General features: G+C 36.6%; 2 protein-coding genes across 9 annotated transcripts in view; one reads left to right on the forward strand and one right to left on the reverse strand.

Moving 5' to 3' along the window:
- The window catches only part of LOC121761750 (receptor-like protein 52), a 111,331-nt gene that overhangs the window by 54,707 nt on the left and 35,083 nt on the right, over positions 1-21,541 (reverse strand). The gene's annotated exons all lie outside the window — the stretch shown is intronic.
- On the forward strand, positions 2,256-7,767 carry LOC121761760 (receptor-like protein 9DC3). 2 transcript variants are annotated; one of them, XM_042157423.1, is made up of 5 exons: positions 2,256-2,997; positions 3,846-3,989; positions 4,446-4,517; positions 4,666-4,806; positions 5,965-7,767. In XM_042157423.1, exons 1-5 carry the CDS (start codon positions 2,307-2,309, stop codon positions 7,248-7,250), a joined length of 2,334 nt encoding a protein of 777 aa, XP_042013357.1. In that variant the 5' UTR covers positions 2,256-2,306; the 3' UTR covers positions 7,251-7,767. The 2 variants fall into 2 exon arrangements, with proteins under 2 accessions (XP_042013357.1, XP_042013358.1); XM_042157424.1 differs by lacking the exon at positions 3,846-3,989.

Raw genomic sequence — 21,541 nt, forward strand, 5'->3', positions numbered from 1 at the left:
TGCAAACTACTGGAGCTCGGCTTCTGAGCTCGGAAATGAAGCTCGGCTTTGAGTCCGGTTGTGATCGAGTGGTGGAGCCTCGGCAGCTCCGAGAAGAGATCAAGAAATAAAGCTCGGCTTTGAGCTAGCCGAGAAAGGCAGTTCGGTTGATAGCCGAGAAAGGCAGTTCGGTTGATAGCCGAGAAATGCAGTTCGGTTGCTAACCAAGAATGGCAGTTCGGTTTTAGCCGAGCAGCGGTTATAACTAACTTTGGGAAATAGAGTTAGTTGGATTTTATTTCTTGATTGCATCTTGTATAAATAGCTCGATAGAGCTCAGTAGTGAGAGAGCAGAATTACACCATATACACACACTCAGAGAGATTAAATCTCAAGATAGCAAGCAGTTGTGAGCGGTAGAGTGTGAGTGTGAGTTCGTTGTAATTGTAAAGAGTTCGTCAATAAGATTCCGGTCATCTTCTCCGTGGACGTAGGTGGATTATCACCGAACCACGTTATATCGTTTGCGTGCTTTATTTCCTCGTTCGTGCGTGTGTGAGATCGGCGGTATCACGACCCAACAAGATTAGGGGTTTCTACTTGAGAATTGGGGTTTGAATTATCAGCATGAGTTAAAGTGAGGGAGAGAAGAAGTCAAGAGAAGATTAGGGCAAGAAAGAAGTGAATCGGTTAATGAAATAGAATTGGGCATCAAATATGAAGAATGTTGTTGTCTTTTACAAATAATTAGATTAGTTGTGTCAAGTGTTTGGTAAATTATGCATTCAAATTCGAAGATGTCTTGTAACTAACACTCAATTATCTTTGAATATTTCAGTAATTTAGTTATCATTATTCCTTAGTCTAGTCCACGGCTTGTGGGCTTGGTTTGATCTTCTCGGCCCATTATCAGCCCATACATGTCCATCCTCTTGTCTCATTGGGCTCCATCACATGTGTTAATAGTGGGCAAATCTTCAAATCATACCTAAATTAGTAACTTACTGAAACATTAGATATTACGTTTATAATTTTTCAATATAAGAAAAGTCCTAGTTTTCTCTATATTTTAAAAAGATTGTGTCTCCTGTATAAGTCAAATTGTATATACTGATGCCGTGCCCCATTTGTAAGCCTTGCTTGGCAATTTAATATCAAGAAAACTTTTCCTTTAAACATTTACTTTCCACAATATATATCATTGACTAACCACTAATATGGACAATTTATTCAGTCACAATTCTTCCTTCCATTAAAATGAGGTTATACTTTTCTCATGATTAGACCTCCAGCCAATAATTTATACTCCCTCCGTCCCGCTTTAGCAGTCCCAATTGAGTCGGGCACATGTTTTAAGGGATATTTAAGTGTGTAATAAATAAATGATGTAGTGGAGGTTGGACCCACTTTTAAACAACTTTGTTACTTTTTTGCTTTTAAGTGTGTAATAAATAAATGATGTAGTGGAGATTGGGTCTCACTTTTAAATGATGTAATAAATAAATTGATGTAGTGGACATCAATTTTTATGCACCGAGTTCAACCGGGACTCCTAAAGCGGGATACCCAAAATTGATCAACCGGGACTGCTAAAGCGGGACGGAGGGAGTAGTTACTTGACTTGAATTGTGATATGTCCATGGATGATGATCCACCTCTCTTGCTGAAAATTCTAGTATTTCTAAGAGTTTGTATCATTTTCCACAATAAATTAATGCAGTTATTTGCCATTGGCTACTTGACTTACAAAGTTTTCATTAAAGATATGATAGGTATCAAAGATATATGTAGTTATCAATCATAACCAATTTTAACTTATTCGTTTGAACATGACATTTTTAGCGTCAACAGTACTCTGCAACTAGACCATCCAAATGAAAAATCACTACTCCTTCCATCCGCCGTTACTCGTCACTAATTTTCTTTTCGGTCCATCCACCAATACTTATCACACCTATCTTTTACTACTACTTTTGATAATATACCCTATATTCTACTAACTCATCATTCCTACTCAAATTTTATTAAAAATCAATATGAAAAAGTAGTACACATGTTCCACTAACTTTTTCCACCCACTTTTCTTCACATTTTTAAAAACCTGTGTTTAGTCAACTTGTGACACTTATGACGGACGGAGGGAGATCTACTCTGTTTATGATATTAAATATATTTTTCCAAAGTTTTTTTCTTTGTCCCCATTAATTGATTATGTATAAAATTCAAATTGTACATGTAGCACTTATTTCACTTTCAATCAAGTATCACGCCCTATTTGCTCAAACCCTCTCCCCTCCACATAAAAAACTCACACACACTTTTGAGTTATGTATGTAGAGCTAAAATATTGTATGACCCTCCACATACTACTTCCAAAATCAAGCCTAATGGATAGAATTTCCCATCTCTGCTTCCTTATTACATCACTCTTTATTCTTCAATGGCTGATTGATTATAGCTCGGCCAACTCAGATATCAACACTGATCGTTCTTCCCTTATTGCCTTCAAATCTCGAATATCTTTTGATCACGGTAATATATTATCCAAAAATTGGAGCAGTGAGAGCAGTATCTGTAGTTGGATCGGAGTTACATGTGATTCTCGCCAACACAGGGAGACTCAGTTGAATATATCGTCCATGGGTCTTGTAGGAACCATTCCACCTGAAATCGGAAATCTTTCTTTCATCGTTTCTTTAGATGTGAGCGAGAACTCTTTTCATGGTCCTATTCCGCTATCTATGTTCAACTTGTCATTTTTAGAAGTTTTGAATTTGAGGAATAACAGTTTGTCTAGTAGCCTACCATTCGATATATGCAAATACAATCTGCATAGACTGCAGATGCTTCGTATTTCTTTCAACGAGTTGTATGGGGAAATACCATCGAGTTTGGGGCGATGTTCAAAGCTTGAGTATATTTCTTTGTACAACAACAGTTTTAGAGGACATGTGCCAACACAAATTGGAAACTTGACATTGCTTCAAGAACTACACTTGGGTGCTAACAATTTCAGTGGTAAGATCTGATCTCAGGACTTCATATTGCATGTACAAACTTATACATGATGGATGTTTACTCACGTGTAATATTCCAAATGACTTCAGTGCTCTTACTAACAACTTTAGTGGCCCCGTGCATTAAAAATGATAATTATATTAATGTGATAACATTGATAATTTTTCAATCCATTGTATTAAAAATGTCAACACAATGATATGATATGAGTATGTGTATTTGTATTGGCATTTGTATTTATTTATTTAAATGTCAACACAAATACATAGTAGACATATTCATTGTATTGACATTTTTAATATATTGAGTTGACTATTTATCAAAGTTATCTCATTAAGATAGTTGTCATCTTAACACGGCCCGATATCTTGACATCAACAACTTAAGTGGTAAGATCATATATCATCTGTTTGCCTTCCCTACATTTGTTATGGCTTGATTGGAATTGAAATTATTCTTATGATGTCATAGTCGTTTCGTTAATTATTTTCGCAGGTATTGTTCATTTTGAAACTGAAGTCCAAAATTGTTTACTACATTTTCTCAAAAAAAAAAAATTTTGGTCTTACGTACTAAGTGTGATAGCTTTTAGTCCTAACTTGTAAATTTTGGTCCATATTTAAAGGAATCTAAAAAGTAATACAACTCAACTAAGTTTATTTTTAGGTCAGTTTGGAAAATCCTAAACTAAATATGACCTCCATAATTGAAAAATCAACATTTTCTAAAGATGTACTGTACCAAATATAAATTAAAAATAAACTTAATGTTATAGAGTTTTGCAATTTTGCATTAACAATTTTCTATTGTTGATCATAGCATTTTGATTTTATGCAACTTTTACGCAGGTAATATTCCAAAAGAGATAACTCATCTTACTAACTTACGACTCTTGAGCATTAATTCCAACAAGTTGTCAGGATCATTGCCAAAAGAAATTGGGAACATGACATCCCTTACCAACTTAGAGCTCAAGAACAATGAATTAAGTGGTGTGATATTTACTCTTTCATTGCTTTATCTTCTATCAATTTGAATAATTTAGTGTACATATAAATAATCTATTTTTGATATTTTTTTTTCTAGTGATGTAGATCCATTTAACATTTATAATACGTCAGTCATGTTGATGTGATATAATTTACTCACATTGCTAGCACTTTGAGATATTTACATATTACATCTTTAGTACTTATGTTTTCATGTGAAAATGTACAATTAGGACTTCATTTGAATCCTATTAAATTATTTGCAATTTAATATATAAGGTGTGTGAAGAAATCATTTAAATCAGGAAAGTTATATTTATTCATAATTATGAGATATTTTATATTAGAAAAAAGTGGGTGCACTAAAATTCAAGATATCTTTGAAAATGAATCCACCCAGTCATAATTAGTAGAAATAGTAGTAAAAATTTAATCCCAAACTAATTTATCACTTGTCAGGAACATTGCCAAAGGAAATTGGGAACATGACATCCCTTACCATGTTATTGCTTAACAACAATGACTTAAGTGGTATGTTATTTTCACTTTCATTGCTTTATCCTCTATCAATTTAATAGTGTACTTATGAATAGTATCTCTCTGTTATGCTACTAGCTAGTTGCTAGAGTAATAAATTGACCGATAACTAAATTTATGTGTGGATGATTTATAATCACAGGTCATATTCCAAGAGGAATTTTTCTACTCAATAATTTATTTAAATTGCAATTGGCTAACAACCAACTTGGTGGATCATTGCCGACAGAAATTGGTAACACAACCATCTCAGATGTGATTCTTAACTACAATAACTTAAGCGGTATGATTTTCTATTTCCTTTTCATAATGTAAATTCTGTCCATTTCATTAATTAAGTTTATTTTATAATTAATGCTGCTTTCTTCATCTTTCATAATACATTTTATATTGAGGATCAGTCTAATCATTTCCATATAGCAAAAGAAAATTTTATCCATGTAGATAAAAAAATGTGGAAAAAGTAATCATTTTAGATTACTATGCCTTGCAAAAAAATATGTGCAACCATGTTATTTACAATGCTATAGTCCATCCAGTATCCACCCCAAGTTAATTGCTTTTAGAAACTTTTTAGATAAATGAGTATTTTTATTGTATACATTATTCTCTCATACTTTACTATCTCCATATATTTACTTTATTTTGTCTCTAATTAAATCACTCAACATCAATTCGTATGTCTTGTGACGTAACAATGTAAATAACACTATTACAAGAATATTTTCGTGTAGGGATGACTACTACTCCCTCCGTCCATGAAATATTGTCCAAATTTGACTCGGCACGAATTTTAAGAAATGTGAAAAAAGTGAGTTGAAAAAGTTAGTGAAATAAGGGTCCCACAATTATAGTAGTATTAGTTTTATAATAGAATGTGAGTGTAAAGAGTTAGTGGAAAGTATGGTCTATTTACCAAAAATAGTAAAAAAGCTAAGTGGACAACTTTTCACGGACGGACCAAAATGACAAAACAGGACAACATTTCACGAACGGAGAGAGTATATGTCGTTTGATTATATTAAAATTTTTTCCCTAATACCAGGTCGTGTTAAGATGATACCTAACTTAGTTTGATAACTTTGATAACTTATCATCTAATAAATTGAAAATGTCAAACACAATTTTAGATTGACATACTTTTTTCTCTTTGTTGACATTTAAATATACATATCAATCTTATACATTTAGTACGTCAATTCAAAATTATGTCTTGACATTTTTAATATACTGAGTTGATTAACTATCAAAGCTATCAATTTTAATTATCATTTTATTATTAATTTATGGCACCGAGTTGATTAGTTATCAAAGTTATCAATTTTAATTATCATTTTATTATTAAATTATGGAAACGGTAGATCATTCTTTGTTTTAACTTTTAATGAATTTGGTTCATATCGATTAAATAGAAATTGACACTAACAAAATAAACTTTCAGGTCACATACCATCCACCTTTGAGAATCAATCAAGGCTGCTTAATTTAGCACTACGGTCCAACAACTTTAGTGGAGAGATTCCACCATCCATTTGCAACTTGAAATCCCTCCAAGTCCTCTATTTATCATACAATTCTTTGGAAGGAGCAATTCCATATTGTCTGGCAAACTTGGGCTCATCTGCGCTTATCCTCCTCTATTTGAATGCAAATAAACTTAGTGGCATCATACCATCAACTTTCCCAAAGCATTGCATTCTTAAGTTGATCAATCTAAATGGAAACAAATTGAAAGGAACACTTCTCCAAACCTTGGGCAATTGCCAAAATTTGCTTATGGTGGACATTGGTGATAATGAAATACAAGGTGCGTTTCCCTTTTGGATGGAAACACTCCCTAAACTTCGCGTCCTCGTTTTGAGGTCAAATAAGTTCAATGGTACAATGTTGGTGTCTTCAAAAATCGAGCAGCCTTTCCCAAAGTTGCAAGTACTTGATGTGTCATATAATGCATTTGTTGGCTCTCTACCTGATAGATATTTCAACAACTTTCGAGGTATGGTAGATGCCACGGAAAACCAAACTAATGATGGATCAAAATACCTTAGTGTACCAAACCTTAGCGGTTTCGTTGAATTGATGCTCACATTGAAAGGATTAGATCAGCCATTGCTGCAACTCCTGACAACCTTTACAACTATCGACTTATCCTCCAATAGATTCTCTGGGCGCATTCCACCTTCTCTAGGGATTCTTAACTCTCTTAGATACTTGAATTTGTCTCACAATACCATTGAAGGTCATATACCGCCATCTCTTGGAGGTATGAGTCTCCTCGAGTCGTTGGACTTGTCTTCAAACAAACTGGATGGAGAAATTCCAAGTGGATTGGCAAGGTTGACATTTCTTTCGAAATTAAACCTTTCGATGAATAATCTCGAGGGACGAATACCACTGTCTACTCAGCTTTCCACATTTGGTAACGAATCATATGAGGGAAATGTAGGATTGTGTGGATTTCCATTGACGAGAAAATGTGAGGGGGGTGATGGAAAACCATCACCGCCTCATGTGGAAGTGGAATCGGATAGGGAGATCGAGCGGGGTTATGTGTTTGCTGCTGCTGGTTATGCTTTGAGCTTAGGAATCTTTTCATGGCTGCTTTTGTTCTGCCGATGTTTCAGGTATAAATACTTTGAGAAAGTTGATGATGTTTTTGAGAAGATCTTTGAGTGTTGCCAGCGCTGGAAAAAAAAGAGATTGACGAAAGAAAGTTGTGAGGAATAGACAGCAGTGAGGATAATTAAGGATACTTCGAAGAATATGTATGTGAGAACTCGTTATCACTAACTAGTGAATCTGTCCCACTCCGGCTCCGAAGCGAACAAAGACCAAACAACCTCTTCTTTCTAAATTGAGCCTCGAGAATAGCTTTCATCTCAGGAGCCGAACCCGTCTTCGAGCACCTGTAGACCTTCCGCAGAGAACTATTATGAGAGAAAGATGACATCATCTCCCAATATAGAACTTCACTTTCATCCCTACCATATGATATTGATCACGAAAGAAAAGCTTCATCTTTTCTCATTGAGCTTGAGACAGGCAGTGCTGCTGACTAGACATGACGCGGCGGATACCGGCGCGGTGGTGTCCACTCTAATACTCCCTCCGTCCCACTCAAGATGGCCACATTCTTGAGTGGCACGAGATTTTAGGAAGTGTTATTAGATGGAATTAAGTAGAGACAAAAAAAGCAGTTAAATATTTTAATGAGGAGAGAGGAGAGAAAATGTTATTTCCAAAATTAGAAAGTGGTAATCTTGATTGGGACAACCAAAAAAAGGAAAAGTGATCATCTTGAATGGGACGGAGGAAGTATTAGAGTCACTCACCCCTTGACGGAATGTGGTGGACCAACCCCACCTTTATATACTAGTTTAATAATAATTGTGAGCAGAATGTGAGGTCTATTTATTAAAAATAGTAAAAGTGAAATGAGACATTTATTGTAGACCGTCCAAATAAGAAAATATGTGACATTTAATGAGGACCGGAGGGATTAGTTATCTCTTGTGTGAAGTAATCAAGAAAAATTAGGAAGATCTCCTACTTTAGTTAAATTCAATTAAGAAATCGATAAAAAATTAAGGAAGATTACTTACTTTAGTTAAATTCAACTAACTAATATACCTAATAATTAAAGTATGTTTTTAAATTTAACAATAACAATAATAATAATAATAAAGATGAAAATAATATATTTAATAATGGGCTTATAATTGGGCCGGGTCAGGAATTGTCCGGTACCCGGTATCCGTTTTTGACAGGACTATACAAGACATTTGAATCGAAATTGAAGAGATATACAAATCTGGAAGAAATGAAATGGAAATAGTGTTTATTGAATACAACAATTTTAGTTGAATTTTTTAAAACAAACAAATAGAGCAAAAGCAAGGAGATGGCCGTTTGTTGTAAATGAAAAAAAAGACCAAGTCTTCTACATATTTTAAGAAGACTTAATTGGGCACTCTAAGTCAGTCAAAATATGTCCATACTTCTCTATAATTGATTATTATTTAGTTTTTTCCACTACCATTTTCCACAATTTTTCGCCTTGAAATTCCTGACCTGATTATGCCCACTTTCACATTGTTGGCTTGTTTAATTTTAATAGTTGGTTAGATTTTAAATCCCAATTGATTTAGATATACATAAATGCATATGGTTGCATTGCGGTGAGACAATATCCACATGCATATTCTGACTAAATCTCGGCCCTCTCGGCCGTTTGATGAAAATATGGAGGGTTAGGATTGAAGGAGAAGGATTAAGCATGTGGACGCTATGAAAAGGTTATTTCATTTATTTTAAGATAAATAATTAACTACTATTTTTTTCTCAAAAGCAAATCAAGGCTACCTCCATAGAAAAAGAACACACATGTTAGTGTATACATATCTTTTGTACCTCCATTCATTACTACTTTAAAAATCAAGCCTAATGGATAGATCTATCCATCTCTGCCTCCTTATAGCATCATTCTTACTACTTCAATGGTTGATTGTTTATATCTCAGCCAACTCAGATATCAACCCTGACCATTCTTCACTTATTGCCTTCAAATCTCGAATCTCTTTAGATCCCCATTATATATTGACCAAAAATTGGAGCTCTGGAAGCAATATCTGTAGTTGGATCGGAGTTACATGTGATTCTCGCTATCACAGGGTGATTCAGTTGAATATATCTTCCATGGGTCTCGTAGGAACCATCTCACCTGAAATCGGGAATCTTTCCTTTCTCGTTTCGTTAGATATGAGCGAGAACTCTTTTCGTGGTCCTATTCCTTCATCTATTTTCAACATGTCAAGTTTAGAAGTTTTGAAATTGAGGAATAATAGTTTGTCAAGTAGCCTACCAATTGATATGTGCAAACACAATCTGCATGGACTCAAGAGACTTCATATTTCTTACAACAAGTTGTTTGGGGAAATACCATCAAGTTTGGAGCACTGTTCCCAACTTGAGTATGTTTCTTTGGTCAGCAACAATTTTAGTGGACACGTGCCACCTCAAATTGGGAACTTGACATTGCTTCAAGAGTTATACTTGGGTTCCAACAATTTAAGTAGTGGTAAGATCTTATCTTCTTGATCTCAAGACTTCCATATTACATATTTACAAACTCATATATAATTGGATATTAATTTGATGCAATTTACTCACAGGTAATATTCCAAAAGAGATTGGTTATCTTACAAACTTACAAGGTTTGGGAATGAGTTTCAATGAGTTTTCAGGCCCTATACCTGCAACTATTTACAGCATGACTTCCTTGGAGTATTTGGACTTTGCATCGAATGATTTGAATGGATCGCTATCAAGAGATATTGGAAACATGACATCCCTTCGCAGAATAGGCCTTGAATATAATAATCTACTTGGTATGAGCAAATCACTTGTTGATGGTTAATTTGAGCTAAGTTTATAATTTCTATCATAATCTTATAGGTGAAATTCCAAAAGAGATCGGTATGATATTCTCGCTACATACACGTGAGCATGCATTGTGTAATACTCCATTTTTCCCATAATAGATGTCACACTTTCATTTTTAGTTTGTCTTTGAAAAAAATGTCACATTTCCTTTTTTTAGAAAAAACTCTCTCTCACATTAATATAAATATATACTAATTTCTCTCTTCATGTAATATACAAAACAACGTCTCATAAAATTTCATGCCACTACCTAAGCCTATCATCTATGATAGGATGGAGGGTGTACTTAGATTTACCGACCATGTAGAAAATCGTTATAGGTTGAGATTTAATTAAATTTTAAAGAGTTTTTATATTCAGCACTTATTGATCATCTGTATATAAAATAGGAGAAGTTACACAATCTTACTTTGTGGCGATCTAGTTGTTACTTGCATACTACTTTCAGTTATCTTTTATTCTTTTTAATAATTTTCAATTATTGAAATTTATTTTTAACTATTTATGAGGAGTAGTAACTATTGCAAGCAGAGTATATCATTATTCCAATTGGATTGTCAAAAGTTGATATTACGCAGGTCCCGTTCCAAAAGGGATTGGAAACATGACTCTCCTTTTCCGCCTATATCTCAACAAAAATTATTTAAGTGGTATGCTTTTATGTCTATATTTATATTGTTGGATTACAAAGTTACACTAATTAATTAATTGAATTTCTTTGTTTCCGTTTTCAAAATTTGTACGACATTATTTCACAGGTAATATACCAAAGGAAATTGGTCATCTTAATAATTTGGATATACTCAATATTGCAACCAACAATATGAGTGGACCATTGCCGGCGGAAATTGGAAACATGACAGCCATCAGTAGAATATGGCTTTTCGAAAATAATTTAAATGGTATCACTCACTCACTCTCTCTCTTTGTGACTCTCTATCTTCCATATGTTATTCTTGATTCCTATTCATGACAACTTTTTAGGTCCTATACCTTCCATTTTTGGAAATATGCCTAAGTTGAGTTATTTAGGACTCTATCGAAACAAATTAATTGGACAAATTCCATTATCAATTTGCAACTTGAGATCGCTTCAAGTTCTTCAATTGTCAAATAATCATTTGGAAGGACCAATTCCAAAATGTGTGGGAAACTTGAGCACATCTTTATCAGTCCTCCATTTGAATGCAAATAAATTCAGTGGCCTTATGATACGAGTATTATCATTAAGTATTATCATTATTAATTAGTTTAGATATATTAGGGATTTACATATCTTTTCTTATATTTGTTTCTTGTTCCCTAAGCTAGTATTCTCCTATTATAAATAGGATAGATTGTTATCATTTTATTCAGTCAATCAATATATGAAATTATCATTCTTTTGGCTCAATTGAGTAACAAACAAGAAACATCTCCTAAGGTTGCCGACGAGGCTGATCTCGCGCTCAACCGCCCCTTTTTGCCGTCCAAGTCACGACCCAACGTTGGGCGCTCGACAACGACGACATCTCGTTTCTTGATTTTGTGTGGAAATCGACGTTAAGGATTTAGGTCCTTAACAACTGGTGCTTTCATCCAGAGCTCATCCCAAATCTCATCAATCAAAAAAAAAAGAAGAGATATCTTCTTCACCAAAAAAGGTACCACCGATCACCTCCCACTGCCGAGGTTCACCGCCGCCGTTATGCGTACTCACCAACAATATCAGCCCCCGCACCAGATACACCCTATTATTGCAAAACTCGATCGCATATTGGACATGATGGAATATCGTCTGGAAGCAGCAGAGCGGCGCATTGACAACCGCCGTCCACCCACTCAGCCTGAGCCCAAACCACCCTACGTCTTACGCCGCTTGGATCCACCTGATCGTCGCCCACGGACGGGATACTCACCCATCAGGTACCGCGATTGCGCGCAGGATGCGCGGCCTCGACGCCGCGGTGGCTATGCCGAGAGAGGCCACCTATTTGATCGTGGGGATCAACGAATCCAATTAGGGTTCGATCGCCACCCGATTCACGCATCGCGGCCGCACCGCCCGACGTGCTGGGACCCACCGACGCAGCAGCAGGACCACAGTTACCCATCCTTTGATAACCGGCCTCGACGCGCGGAGACGTGCTGGGACCTGTCTTACCATCGAGAGGAGGTGCGAGCGCCGCGAGGTCATTCTGCCTGCCACCAGCCCCACTACTTGAGCCTTCCACCGCGGGACATGTACGGTCAGTCCGCGCGTGTGACCAATCAGACCCCGTACCAGCCGTCGCGTTCCCCTACCTGTTGGGACCCGTCTGGATTGCGCACGCAGCACGGATACCCGATAGACGACGGTGAAGATGAGCTTTGTGATCTCGAGGACTCCATAATAGGGACAGCAACAAAAAGGACCGGGGATCGTGATGCTGACAGTTCGGAAATAGGATCTGTATCAAAGGTTGCCATTGGATTGCCTAGTGAGAAACAGGGATCTAGGGAACGTAGAGATACCAGCCCCGACGACCAACCAATTTTATCTTTTGTGGAAATCCACCTACCGCGCAGCCCCGATATGAGTAAAGAGAATGAGGAAGAGGCTTCAGTAGACGATGTAGAGGAGGACGATTCCATTGAGGAAGTGCCGAAGGTCATCGCCTCATTCCCTGTTGTTCAAGTGCAATCAAAATCTATTGTTAAGAATTGTTGGGGAAAGAAAGGATATGGTGCTTACACCGATTTGCCCGTAATTGCTTGTGTCTATGTGGATTTGAATGTCGGTGATGTTCCAAGTATGAATCATCGATCAACATCGCTCGACACAGATGCAAGGTTGATCCCACCGCGTAATGACATGTCATGTTTGAGCATTTTGGGAGGCGTGGACAAACTTGTCGATTTGACAAGGAATTTTGCCGACAAAGTTGGGTCTCATTTGTTGATTTTTGATGAAGAAGGGAGACGTTCAGCTGTTCGGTGTGTGTTTGATCCAGGAGGAGTTGCCTCGCCGAAGCTTCTGATTTCAACTCTCCTTTTTTGCTTCGTGGTTCCCACCTTGAGGACAAGGTGGATTTTAACCGTGGGGGAGTTGATACGAGTATTATCATTAAGTATTATCATTATTAATTAGTTTAGATATATTAGGGATTTACATATCTTTTCTTATATTTGTTTCTTGTTCCCTAAGCTAGTATTCTCCTATTATAAATAGGATAGATTGTTATCATTTTATTCAGTCAATCAATATATGAAATTATCATTCTTTTGGCTCAATTGAGTAGCAAACAAGAAACATCTCCTAAGGTTGCCGACGAGGCTGATCTCGCGCTCAACCGCCCCTTTTTGCCGTCCAAGTCACGACCCAACGTTGGGCGCTCGACAACGACGACATCTCGTTTCTTGATTTTGTGTGGAAATCGACGTTAAGGATTTAGGTCCTTAACATGGACACATGCCAAGAGAAATCCAAAACTTGCCAAAGCTTCAAGAACTGTTCTTGGATGCCAACAATTTAAGTGGTAAGATCTTAACTATTTCCATGCTTCTTGTTTAGGCTTTGATTGGTGTACAACTGATTATTTTAAAGCCATATTCCTTTAAATTTTTTGATTTGTATGCTTTATATCTTGGAATATATACCTTTTTAAACAATAAATCATTATTTGGAATTGATGTATATACAAACTTTCATATTACATTTACAGACCTGAATATAGTTGGAATTGATGCATATCCAAATTTTCATATTAAATGTATAAACTACAGATCATTCGTTGTTTTAATAAATTTGATCCGTATGTCGTATAATATAATCTTTCAGGTCCGATACAATCCACCTTTGTGAATCAATCAGGAATGGTTTTTTTAGGGCTTGGTCTCAACTTCTTCGATGGAGAGATTCCACCATCCATTTGCAACATGACATCCCTCCAAATCCTCTATTTATCGTACAATAATTTGGAAGGGCCAATTCCAAAATGTGTGGGAAACTTGAGCACATCTCTTTTAATCCTCCATTTGAATGCAAATATACTTAGTGGCATCATTCCGTTAACATTCCAAAAGGGTTGCAATCTTCAGTCAATCAATCTGAATGACAACAAATTGGAAGGAACACTACCCCAAACCCTACTCAACTGCCAGGGTTTGTTGGGCATTGACATTGGTAATAATGGAATACAAGATGCGTTTCCCTTTTGGATGGAAACACTCCCTCAACTTCGCTTTCTTGTCTTGAGGTCAAATAAGTTCAATGGTACGATGTTGGTGGATTCAAACTCAAACACGGAGCAACCATTTCCAAAGTTGCAAGTCTTGGATGTATCGCAGAATGCATTTGTTGGCCCTCTACCTGATATTTATATCAAGAGCTTTCGAGGTATGATAGATGCAAAGGAAAACCAGACTGATGATAGAGCAAATTTGTTTCTAAGTTATGTAGACTTGAAACTCACATTGAAAAGATTGGATCAGTTATTGCTTCTATTGTTGGATACCTTTACAACTATTGACTTATCATCTAACAGATTCTCTGGTAGCATTCCAACATCGGTAGGGAATCTTAACTCTCTTAGATACTTGAATTTGTCTCACAATACCATTGTAGGACATATACCATCATCAGTTGCAGGTATGAGTTTGCTTGAGTCGCTGGACTTGTCTTCAAACAAACTGGATGGAGAAATTCCTAGTGGATTCGCGAGGTTAACATTTCTTGCAAAGTTAAATCTTTCGATGAATAATCTTGAGGGACAGATACCACAATCTACTCAACTTTCCACATTTGGTAAGGAATCATATGTGGGAAATGTAGGATTGTGTGGATTTCCATTGACAAAAAAATGTGAAGGGAATGTTGGAAAACCAGTATTTCCTCAAGACGAAGAAGATGATGATGAGTACGGATTTATAGATGGATTTGGTTGGCGAAGTGTGGTGATGGGGTATGGATGTGGATTTGTAGTTGGAATTGGAATTGGTTACATGATTATAAGAAGTGGAAGGCCAAAATGGTTAGTTGAATTCTTTTTTGGGGTTGGATACAATAATAGTAAGACGAAGAGAAGAAATAGAGCAAAAGCAACACCAGGTAGAAGGTGATTCAAGACAAACGTTGTGATTTCCTTGTGTTTCATTTGTAAATCTAGCATGGTGGGTGTATATATGATGATTTGTAATCATACTTTGTATATCTAAGGTTGGCTACTTTTGTTCACAAAAACTTATACATATTGAATCTATGGGGTTTCATTGTATAGCTAAATTATCTCTAAATTGCTATTGACAACTTAATGATAGATATTGGATTAATAAATCAAGGTACAAGATTATTTAGTCACGAGTATCAATACAATGTAAAAAAAATTTGAGTTAAGGATATTAATATCAATTGACAAAAAGTTAGTTATAACTAAATTTTTAAAAATATCTCAAAACTTTAAATGATTATAACTATCTCAATTTAAATTATTTTTTTACACAACATATATCAAATTAAAAATAATTTTATAAGGATTCTAACGAGAGGGAGTGATCAATTGCTACCTCATTATTTAATTGCTAACTACAACTAATTTAAGACCATAGTATTTTAGAAATCTTGTGGTCTACAATTTCCCACGTGTAATTTCATTTTTAAATTTTTAATATTAAAAAGATAATAACAACTATCAAATTTAGGGTTTAGAAATACAATGTCAATAAAGTGTATGAAATACATCAAAACAAAGACATGACAATGTCAATACAATTTCATATTGACATTGTACAATCATTGTATTGGCATATTATGTGTCATGTATTGATATAAAGCTGTTAACGAAATTTATGAAAATTTTCGAATTTTTTTTCAACTTTTGACATCGGAACATATGCAAGTGAAATCTTGTTAGAATCCTTATGAAATTATCTTTAATTTGATATACGTTGTGCGACAAAACAATTTAAATCGAGAAAGTTATATACGTTTTAAAGTTATGGGATATTTTTCAAAAGTTAGTTACAACTATTTTGTTATAAATTGACATTAATACCTTTATTGACGTTTTTGTTGATCGTATTAATATTCCGAGACTGATGATCTAGGCCCTAGATTTGAATCTAATGAATATTGTTTAATTGCAGTTAGCAATTAAGTATTGACTTAGCAATATAAACTTCGCTTCTAACTTTCTAACAAGATCTCATTTGCATATGTTACCATGTCAAAATCTAAAAAAATTCTTTAAATTTGGTATTTTTCGATTAGCGGTTGAATGTCAACATAGCTATCGTAATTGATAAGTAAAAAAGGGATTTTAGTGAGTTAGCACATCAGGTGTTCGATGGTTTGCTGAATTGAATCCATTTGATGCTAAATTCTATCTCTCTTCGTTTGTGTGTATTGTGATATTCTGTTGATCGATACGACGAACTTCTCGTCAAAACGCACAAAACATATCAGCTGCCGTTTTCTCAATCAAACATTCCTAAAAAATAGCAACTAACTTGACTGTAGAAAGATACCGGAGAATCTATTTTTTTTGCCGAGATTCGCTTGGATACGTTTACAATGATTGACTTATCTTCCAATAGATTTTCCGGGAATATTCCAGTTTCCATCGGCAATCTTAATTCTCTTAGATACTTGAATTTTTCCAGCAATACTCTCACGGGAGAGATTCCTGTATCTCTTGGGAATATAAGTATTCTTGAGTCATTGGATTTGTCATGGAACAGATTGAGTGGAAAAATTCCAGGTGATCTGACAGGGTTGACGTTTCTTTCGAAATTAAACCTATCAATGAATAATCTTGTGGGGCAGATACCACAATCTAAGCAATTTTCTACATTTCAGAATGGGTCATATATAGGAAACTCGGGATTGTGTGGAGTTCCGTTGGCAAAGCAGTGTGAAACAACTGATGGAAATTTATATGGAGTGAAAGGCGGAAGTAAAACAAGAACTGGAATTCAATATAAAAGAAGAACAATCCTCCAAAGAGGCCAAGATAATCCTCCGAAGAGGCCTACGGTTGATACCGTCCTAATACACTTTATTTTCCAAGATATCTAGCTCTTCTAAAGATGAGCTATTTATAGGACTCCTACGCACTCTAATCTAGGAAAGTGAATCAGCATATAAATAAATAAACAAGGGAACAAATCCTCAACATTTAAAGTAATCCTTCAACAATCTCCATAATAATGAAAATAATCTCAAGAGATAATGGAGATCATTAGCTTGATCTCTATCAATTGCCTCGCTGTCAAAACAGCCTTGCCCACAAGGCTGGAGTTGAAACATAAACACATTGCTTTGATTGGTGGAGGCTCATACTCGTGCTTTCGAAGAGAATCCAGATTTCCGAACAAGAGAGAACGACCAACAACATTAATGCATTGCTTGGATATCCTTGTTGTTGGGCTTGCAAGTAGCCATTCATACTCAAGATGTTTGATTGCCATACCCCTACAACTAGCTTCACTGAATGCACGTGGAATTGGGAGAGGAAAACATGAGTGAAGAGAGAAGGCCAGCCCCAACTGGACGTACAGTGAGTGGCAGAGAGAGTGCAAGCAGTTTTGATTGTGAAATGGATGGTGAAAGTGCAACATTAGGTTGGGTGATGGGCAACTTATGGAGATGCTGACTTGCAGGGATGGATGGTGCATCCAAACGTGGGAGAGTCACAAGTTGTTGGACTGATTGTATCTCCTGCACAAGGGGGCTGGTTGGGGGAGGATTAGGTGCAAGAGGAAGTAGGGGCGGCGTTGGCCCAGAGTTGAAGTTGTGGGACTTGGTATTGTTGGTGTGAGATAAAGGTTGATCATCTAAAGTGAATGCGATATGTTGCCTGCGCTCTCGAATGAAGCCACTAGACTGCAGATCCTGCAAGAATGGTGCCAAGGCATCATTGATACAGTTAGAGATCCGGGCTTCGAATGTGCTCATTTGCACTTTGATGTTCGCGACCGCCTTCTCCAATCTGTCAAGACGTTCTTAAGTGCTCTGAGTGTTCACCATGATGCGACCCACGTTCACCGCACCAAATTGATATGGAGTGAAAGGCGGAAGTAAAACAAGAACTGGAATTCAATATAAAAGAAGATCAATCCTCCAAAGAGGCCAAGATAATCCTCCGAAGAGGCCTACGGTTGATACCGTCCTAATACACTTTATTTTCCGAGATATCTAGCTCTTCTAAAGATGAGCTATTTATAGGACTCCTACGCACTCTAATCTAGGAAAGTGAATCAGCATATAAATAAATAAACAAGGAAACAAATCCTCAACATTTAAAGTAATCCTTCACCAATCTCCATAATACTGAAAATAATCTCAAGAGATAATGGAGATCATTAGCTTGATCTCTATCAGAAATCCAGTGTTTCCTCCAGAAGATGATGATGAGTCAGGATTTATAGATGGATTTGGTTGGCGAAGTGTGGTTATGGGATATGGATGTGGATTTGTGGTTGGAATTGGAGTTGGTTACATGATTATAAGAAGTGCAAGGCCAAAATGGTTAGTGGAATTCTTTTTTGGCGTTGGATATAGTAATAATAAGATGAAGAGAAGAAATAGAGCAAAAGCAACAAGAAGAAGAAGGTGATTCAAGACAAACATTGGGCTTTACATGTGTTTCATTTGGAACACTAGCATGTTGTGTGTATGATGCTTTGCAATAATGCATCTTAAACTATGCAATGTTGTATTTCTAAGTTAGGCTACTTTTGTTTATAAAATTATACATATTGTGATAGAACTAGGAATTGTATTGCATTGATATAATTTGTAATACACTTTGAACATCCTATTTATAATGCTAGAGAAATAAATACTCCTAGGAACTATACACTTGGAATTAATGTTATATTCCTTGAACTTGTAAGATGTCTCTTTCCAATAGCCTTGATACTCCAACTTTATTATTTCCAACACTCCTTGAGACCCCAACTCATTATTTCCAACACTCCCCCTCAAGTTAAGTAACGGGGTTTCCGATACTTAGCTTGCTAAGAGCTTCTGAAAAATGCTTTGCTCCAACTGCTTTTGTCAGAATATCTGCAAGTTGTTCTTTTGACCTAACAAATGGGAACTCAACAATTCCATCTTCAATATTCTCCTTAATGAAGTGTCTATCTACCTCAACGTGTTTTGTTCGGTCATGTTGAACTGGATTCTCTGCAATACTGATTGCAGCTTTATTGTCACAAAAAATCTGACAGGTCTTCTTTGACAAAAGACCAAGCTCATCCATCAATCTTCTGAGCCATAAGATTTCAGTTAATCCATTCATGATTCCTCTAAATTCAGCTTCTGCACTTGACAATGCCACGACCTTTTGCTTCTTACTTTTCCAGGTGACTAGATTCCCCCCAACAAATGTGAAGTACCCTGAAGTTGATTTTCAGTCAATTGGGTTTCCTGCCCAGTCAGCGTCGGTATAGCCGTGGATTTCAAGATGGTTGCCGCGTCTAAACATGATCCCATGATCAAAAGTCCCTTTGAGATATCTAACAACCCTCAATGCTGCTTCAAGGTGATCATCTTGAGGTCGGTGCATGAATTGGCTTATCACGCTAACAGCATAAGCTATATCAGGTCTGGTATGTGAAAGATAAATCAGTTTTCCAACCAGTCTTTGATACCTTTCCTTATCTGCCAAATTAGCTCCTTCCGTGATTTTAAGTCCATGGTTGACAACGATTGGTGTGTCTGCCGGCTTGCATTCCATCATACCAGCTTCTGCTAGGAGATCTAATGTATACTTCTTTTGATTTATGAAGATCCCCTCCTTTGATCTTAGAACTTCGACTCCCAGAAAATACTTGAGTGCTCCCAAATCCTTCATTTCAAACTCTCTTGCCAAATTCTTCTTAAGTTGCTCTATTTCTTCACAATCGTCTCCTGTGATGATCATATCATCAACGTAGATTATCAGACACGTGATTTTATCTCATATCTTCTTCGTGAATAGAGTGTGATCTGCATTACTCTGTAGGTAATCGTACTTCTTCATGGCTTCTGTAAATCTCCCGAACCAAGCTCTTGGAGACTGTTTCAACCCATATAAGGTTTTCTTCAATTGGCAAACCTCTCCATCTTCAAAATCATCTTCGAAACCTGGCGGAGCTTCCATGTAAACTTCTTTTTTTAATTCACCATGCAAGAATGCATTCATAACATCGAACTGGTACAGGGGCCAATCCTTGTTTGTCGCTATAGAAAGCAGAACTCGAACAGTATTCATCTTTGCCACTGGCGAGAAAGTTTCGGAGTAATCAACTCCATAGGTTTGAGTGTAGCCTTTAGCCACGAGCCGAGCCTTGTACCTCTCGATGGTTCCATCGGGTCTTCGCTTGATGGTGAAGACCCATCTGCACCCCACAATTCACTTCCCTTTTGGTAGCCGACACTTTTTCCATGTCTTATTTCTTTCTAGAGCTCTCAACTCTACCATCATTGCTTCTCTCCAGTGTTTGATCTTCAGGGCTTCTTTCACAGTTTGTGGGATTTCTTCTTCTCCATATAGGGCTGCCTCAAAAGCTCTTGCCAATCTTGTCATATTTGCCTTTGCCACACTTCCTACTGGATATTTTGCTTGTTTACTTGGTCTCTCCGGTGAGTATCGTTTGGGAGGAACACCACGGTTACTTCAGGGTGGTAAGATATACTGCCTTGTATCTTCGTCTATGACTTCCTCCATTCTTTCTTCTGTAATGACAGGGTCAGCAGTAGTAGTAACAAAGTTTTCAACATGATTGTTTACCTCAGATATCGGAGGGGGCGGTATTGGAGCGCCACCATGAATCACAGGTTGAGATGTGTTTAAGACAGGTTCGTCGGCAGTATTATTTGGCTCTGGTGGACCTTCAATGGGATTATGGTTATTCGGCATAAGTAGCCAACTTATCGAGTCAACACTAGTAATTTCCCTCTCCCCCTGACTGGTAAGTTGTGTGTTGTAGAAAAAATCAGATTCTAAGAAGGTGCAGTTCATTGTGGTAATCACTTGACGAGTTTTTGGATCATAGCACCTGTACCCCTTCTGATTGACACCATACCCAATAAAAACACATTTGGTTGCACACGGGGATAGTTTTGTTCGCTCATGTTTTGGAATATGAACAAACACCGAACACCCAAAAATATGAGGTTTGAGGGATAAGGCAGGAGGAATTGTAGTCATGCTGGATAGCATCTGGATAGGATTTTTAAGTCCAAGGGCTTTGGTGGGGAGACGATTGAGGGTGTAAACTGATGTAGCCACAGCTTCAGGCCAGAAAAAATTTGGTACTTTTGAATCTAGGATGATGGCTCGGGTCATTTCAAGGATTATACGGTTTCTCCTTTCGGCAACTCCATTCTGTTCTGGGGTGTAGGCACATGAGGTTTGATGGATGAGGCCATTATTGGTGCAAAATTCTTTCATCTGAGTATTAACATATTCTCCCCCATTGTCAGACCTAAGGATTCTAATTTTTGTTTGAAATTGGATAAGGATCATGGTGTAAAAGTCTGAAAATCTGGAAAAAACATCTGATTTATTTTTGAGAAAATACACCCATGTCATGCGAGTGCAATCATCAATAAATAAAACAAAATATCGAAA

This window comes from Salvia splendens, chromosome 13 (genome assembly GCF_004379255.2).
Source record: "Salvia splendens isolate huo1 chromosome 13, SspV2, whole genome shotgun sequence".
Lineage (NCBI taxonomy): Eukaryota > Viridiplantae > Streptophyta > Magnoliopsida > Lamiales > Lamiaceae > Salvia > Salvia splendens.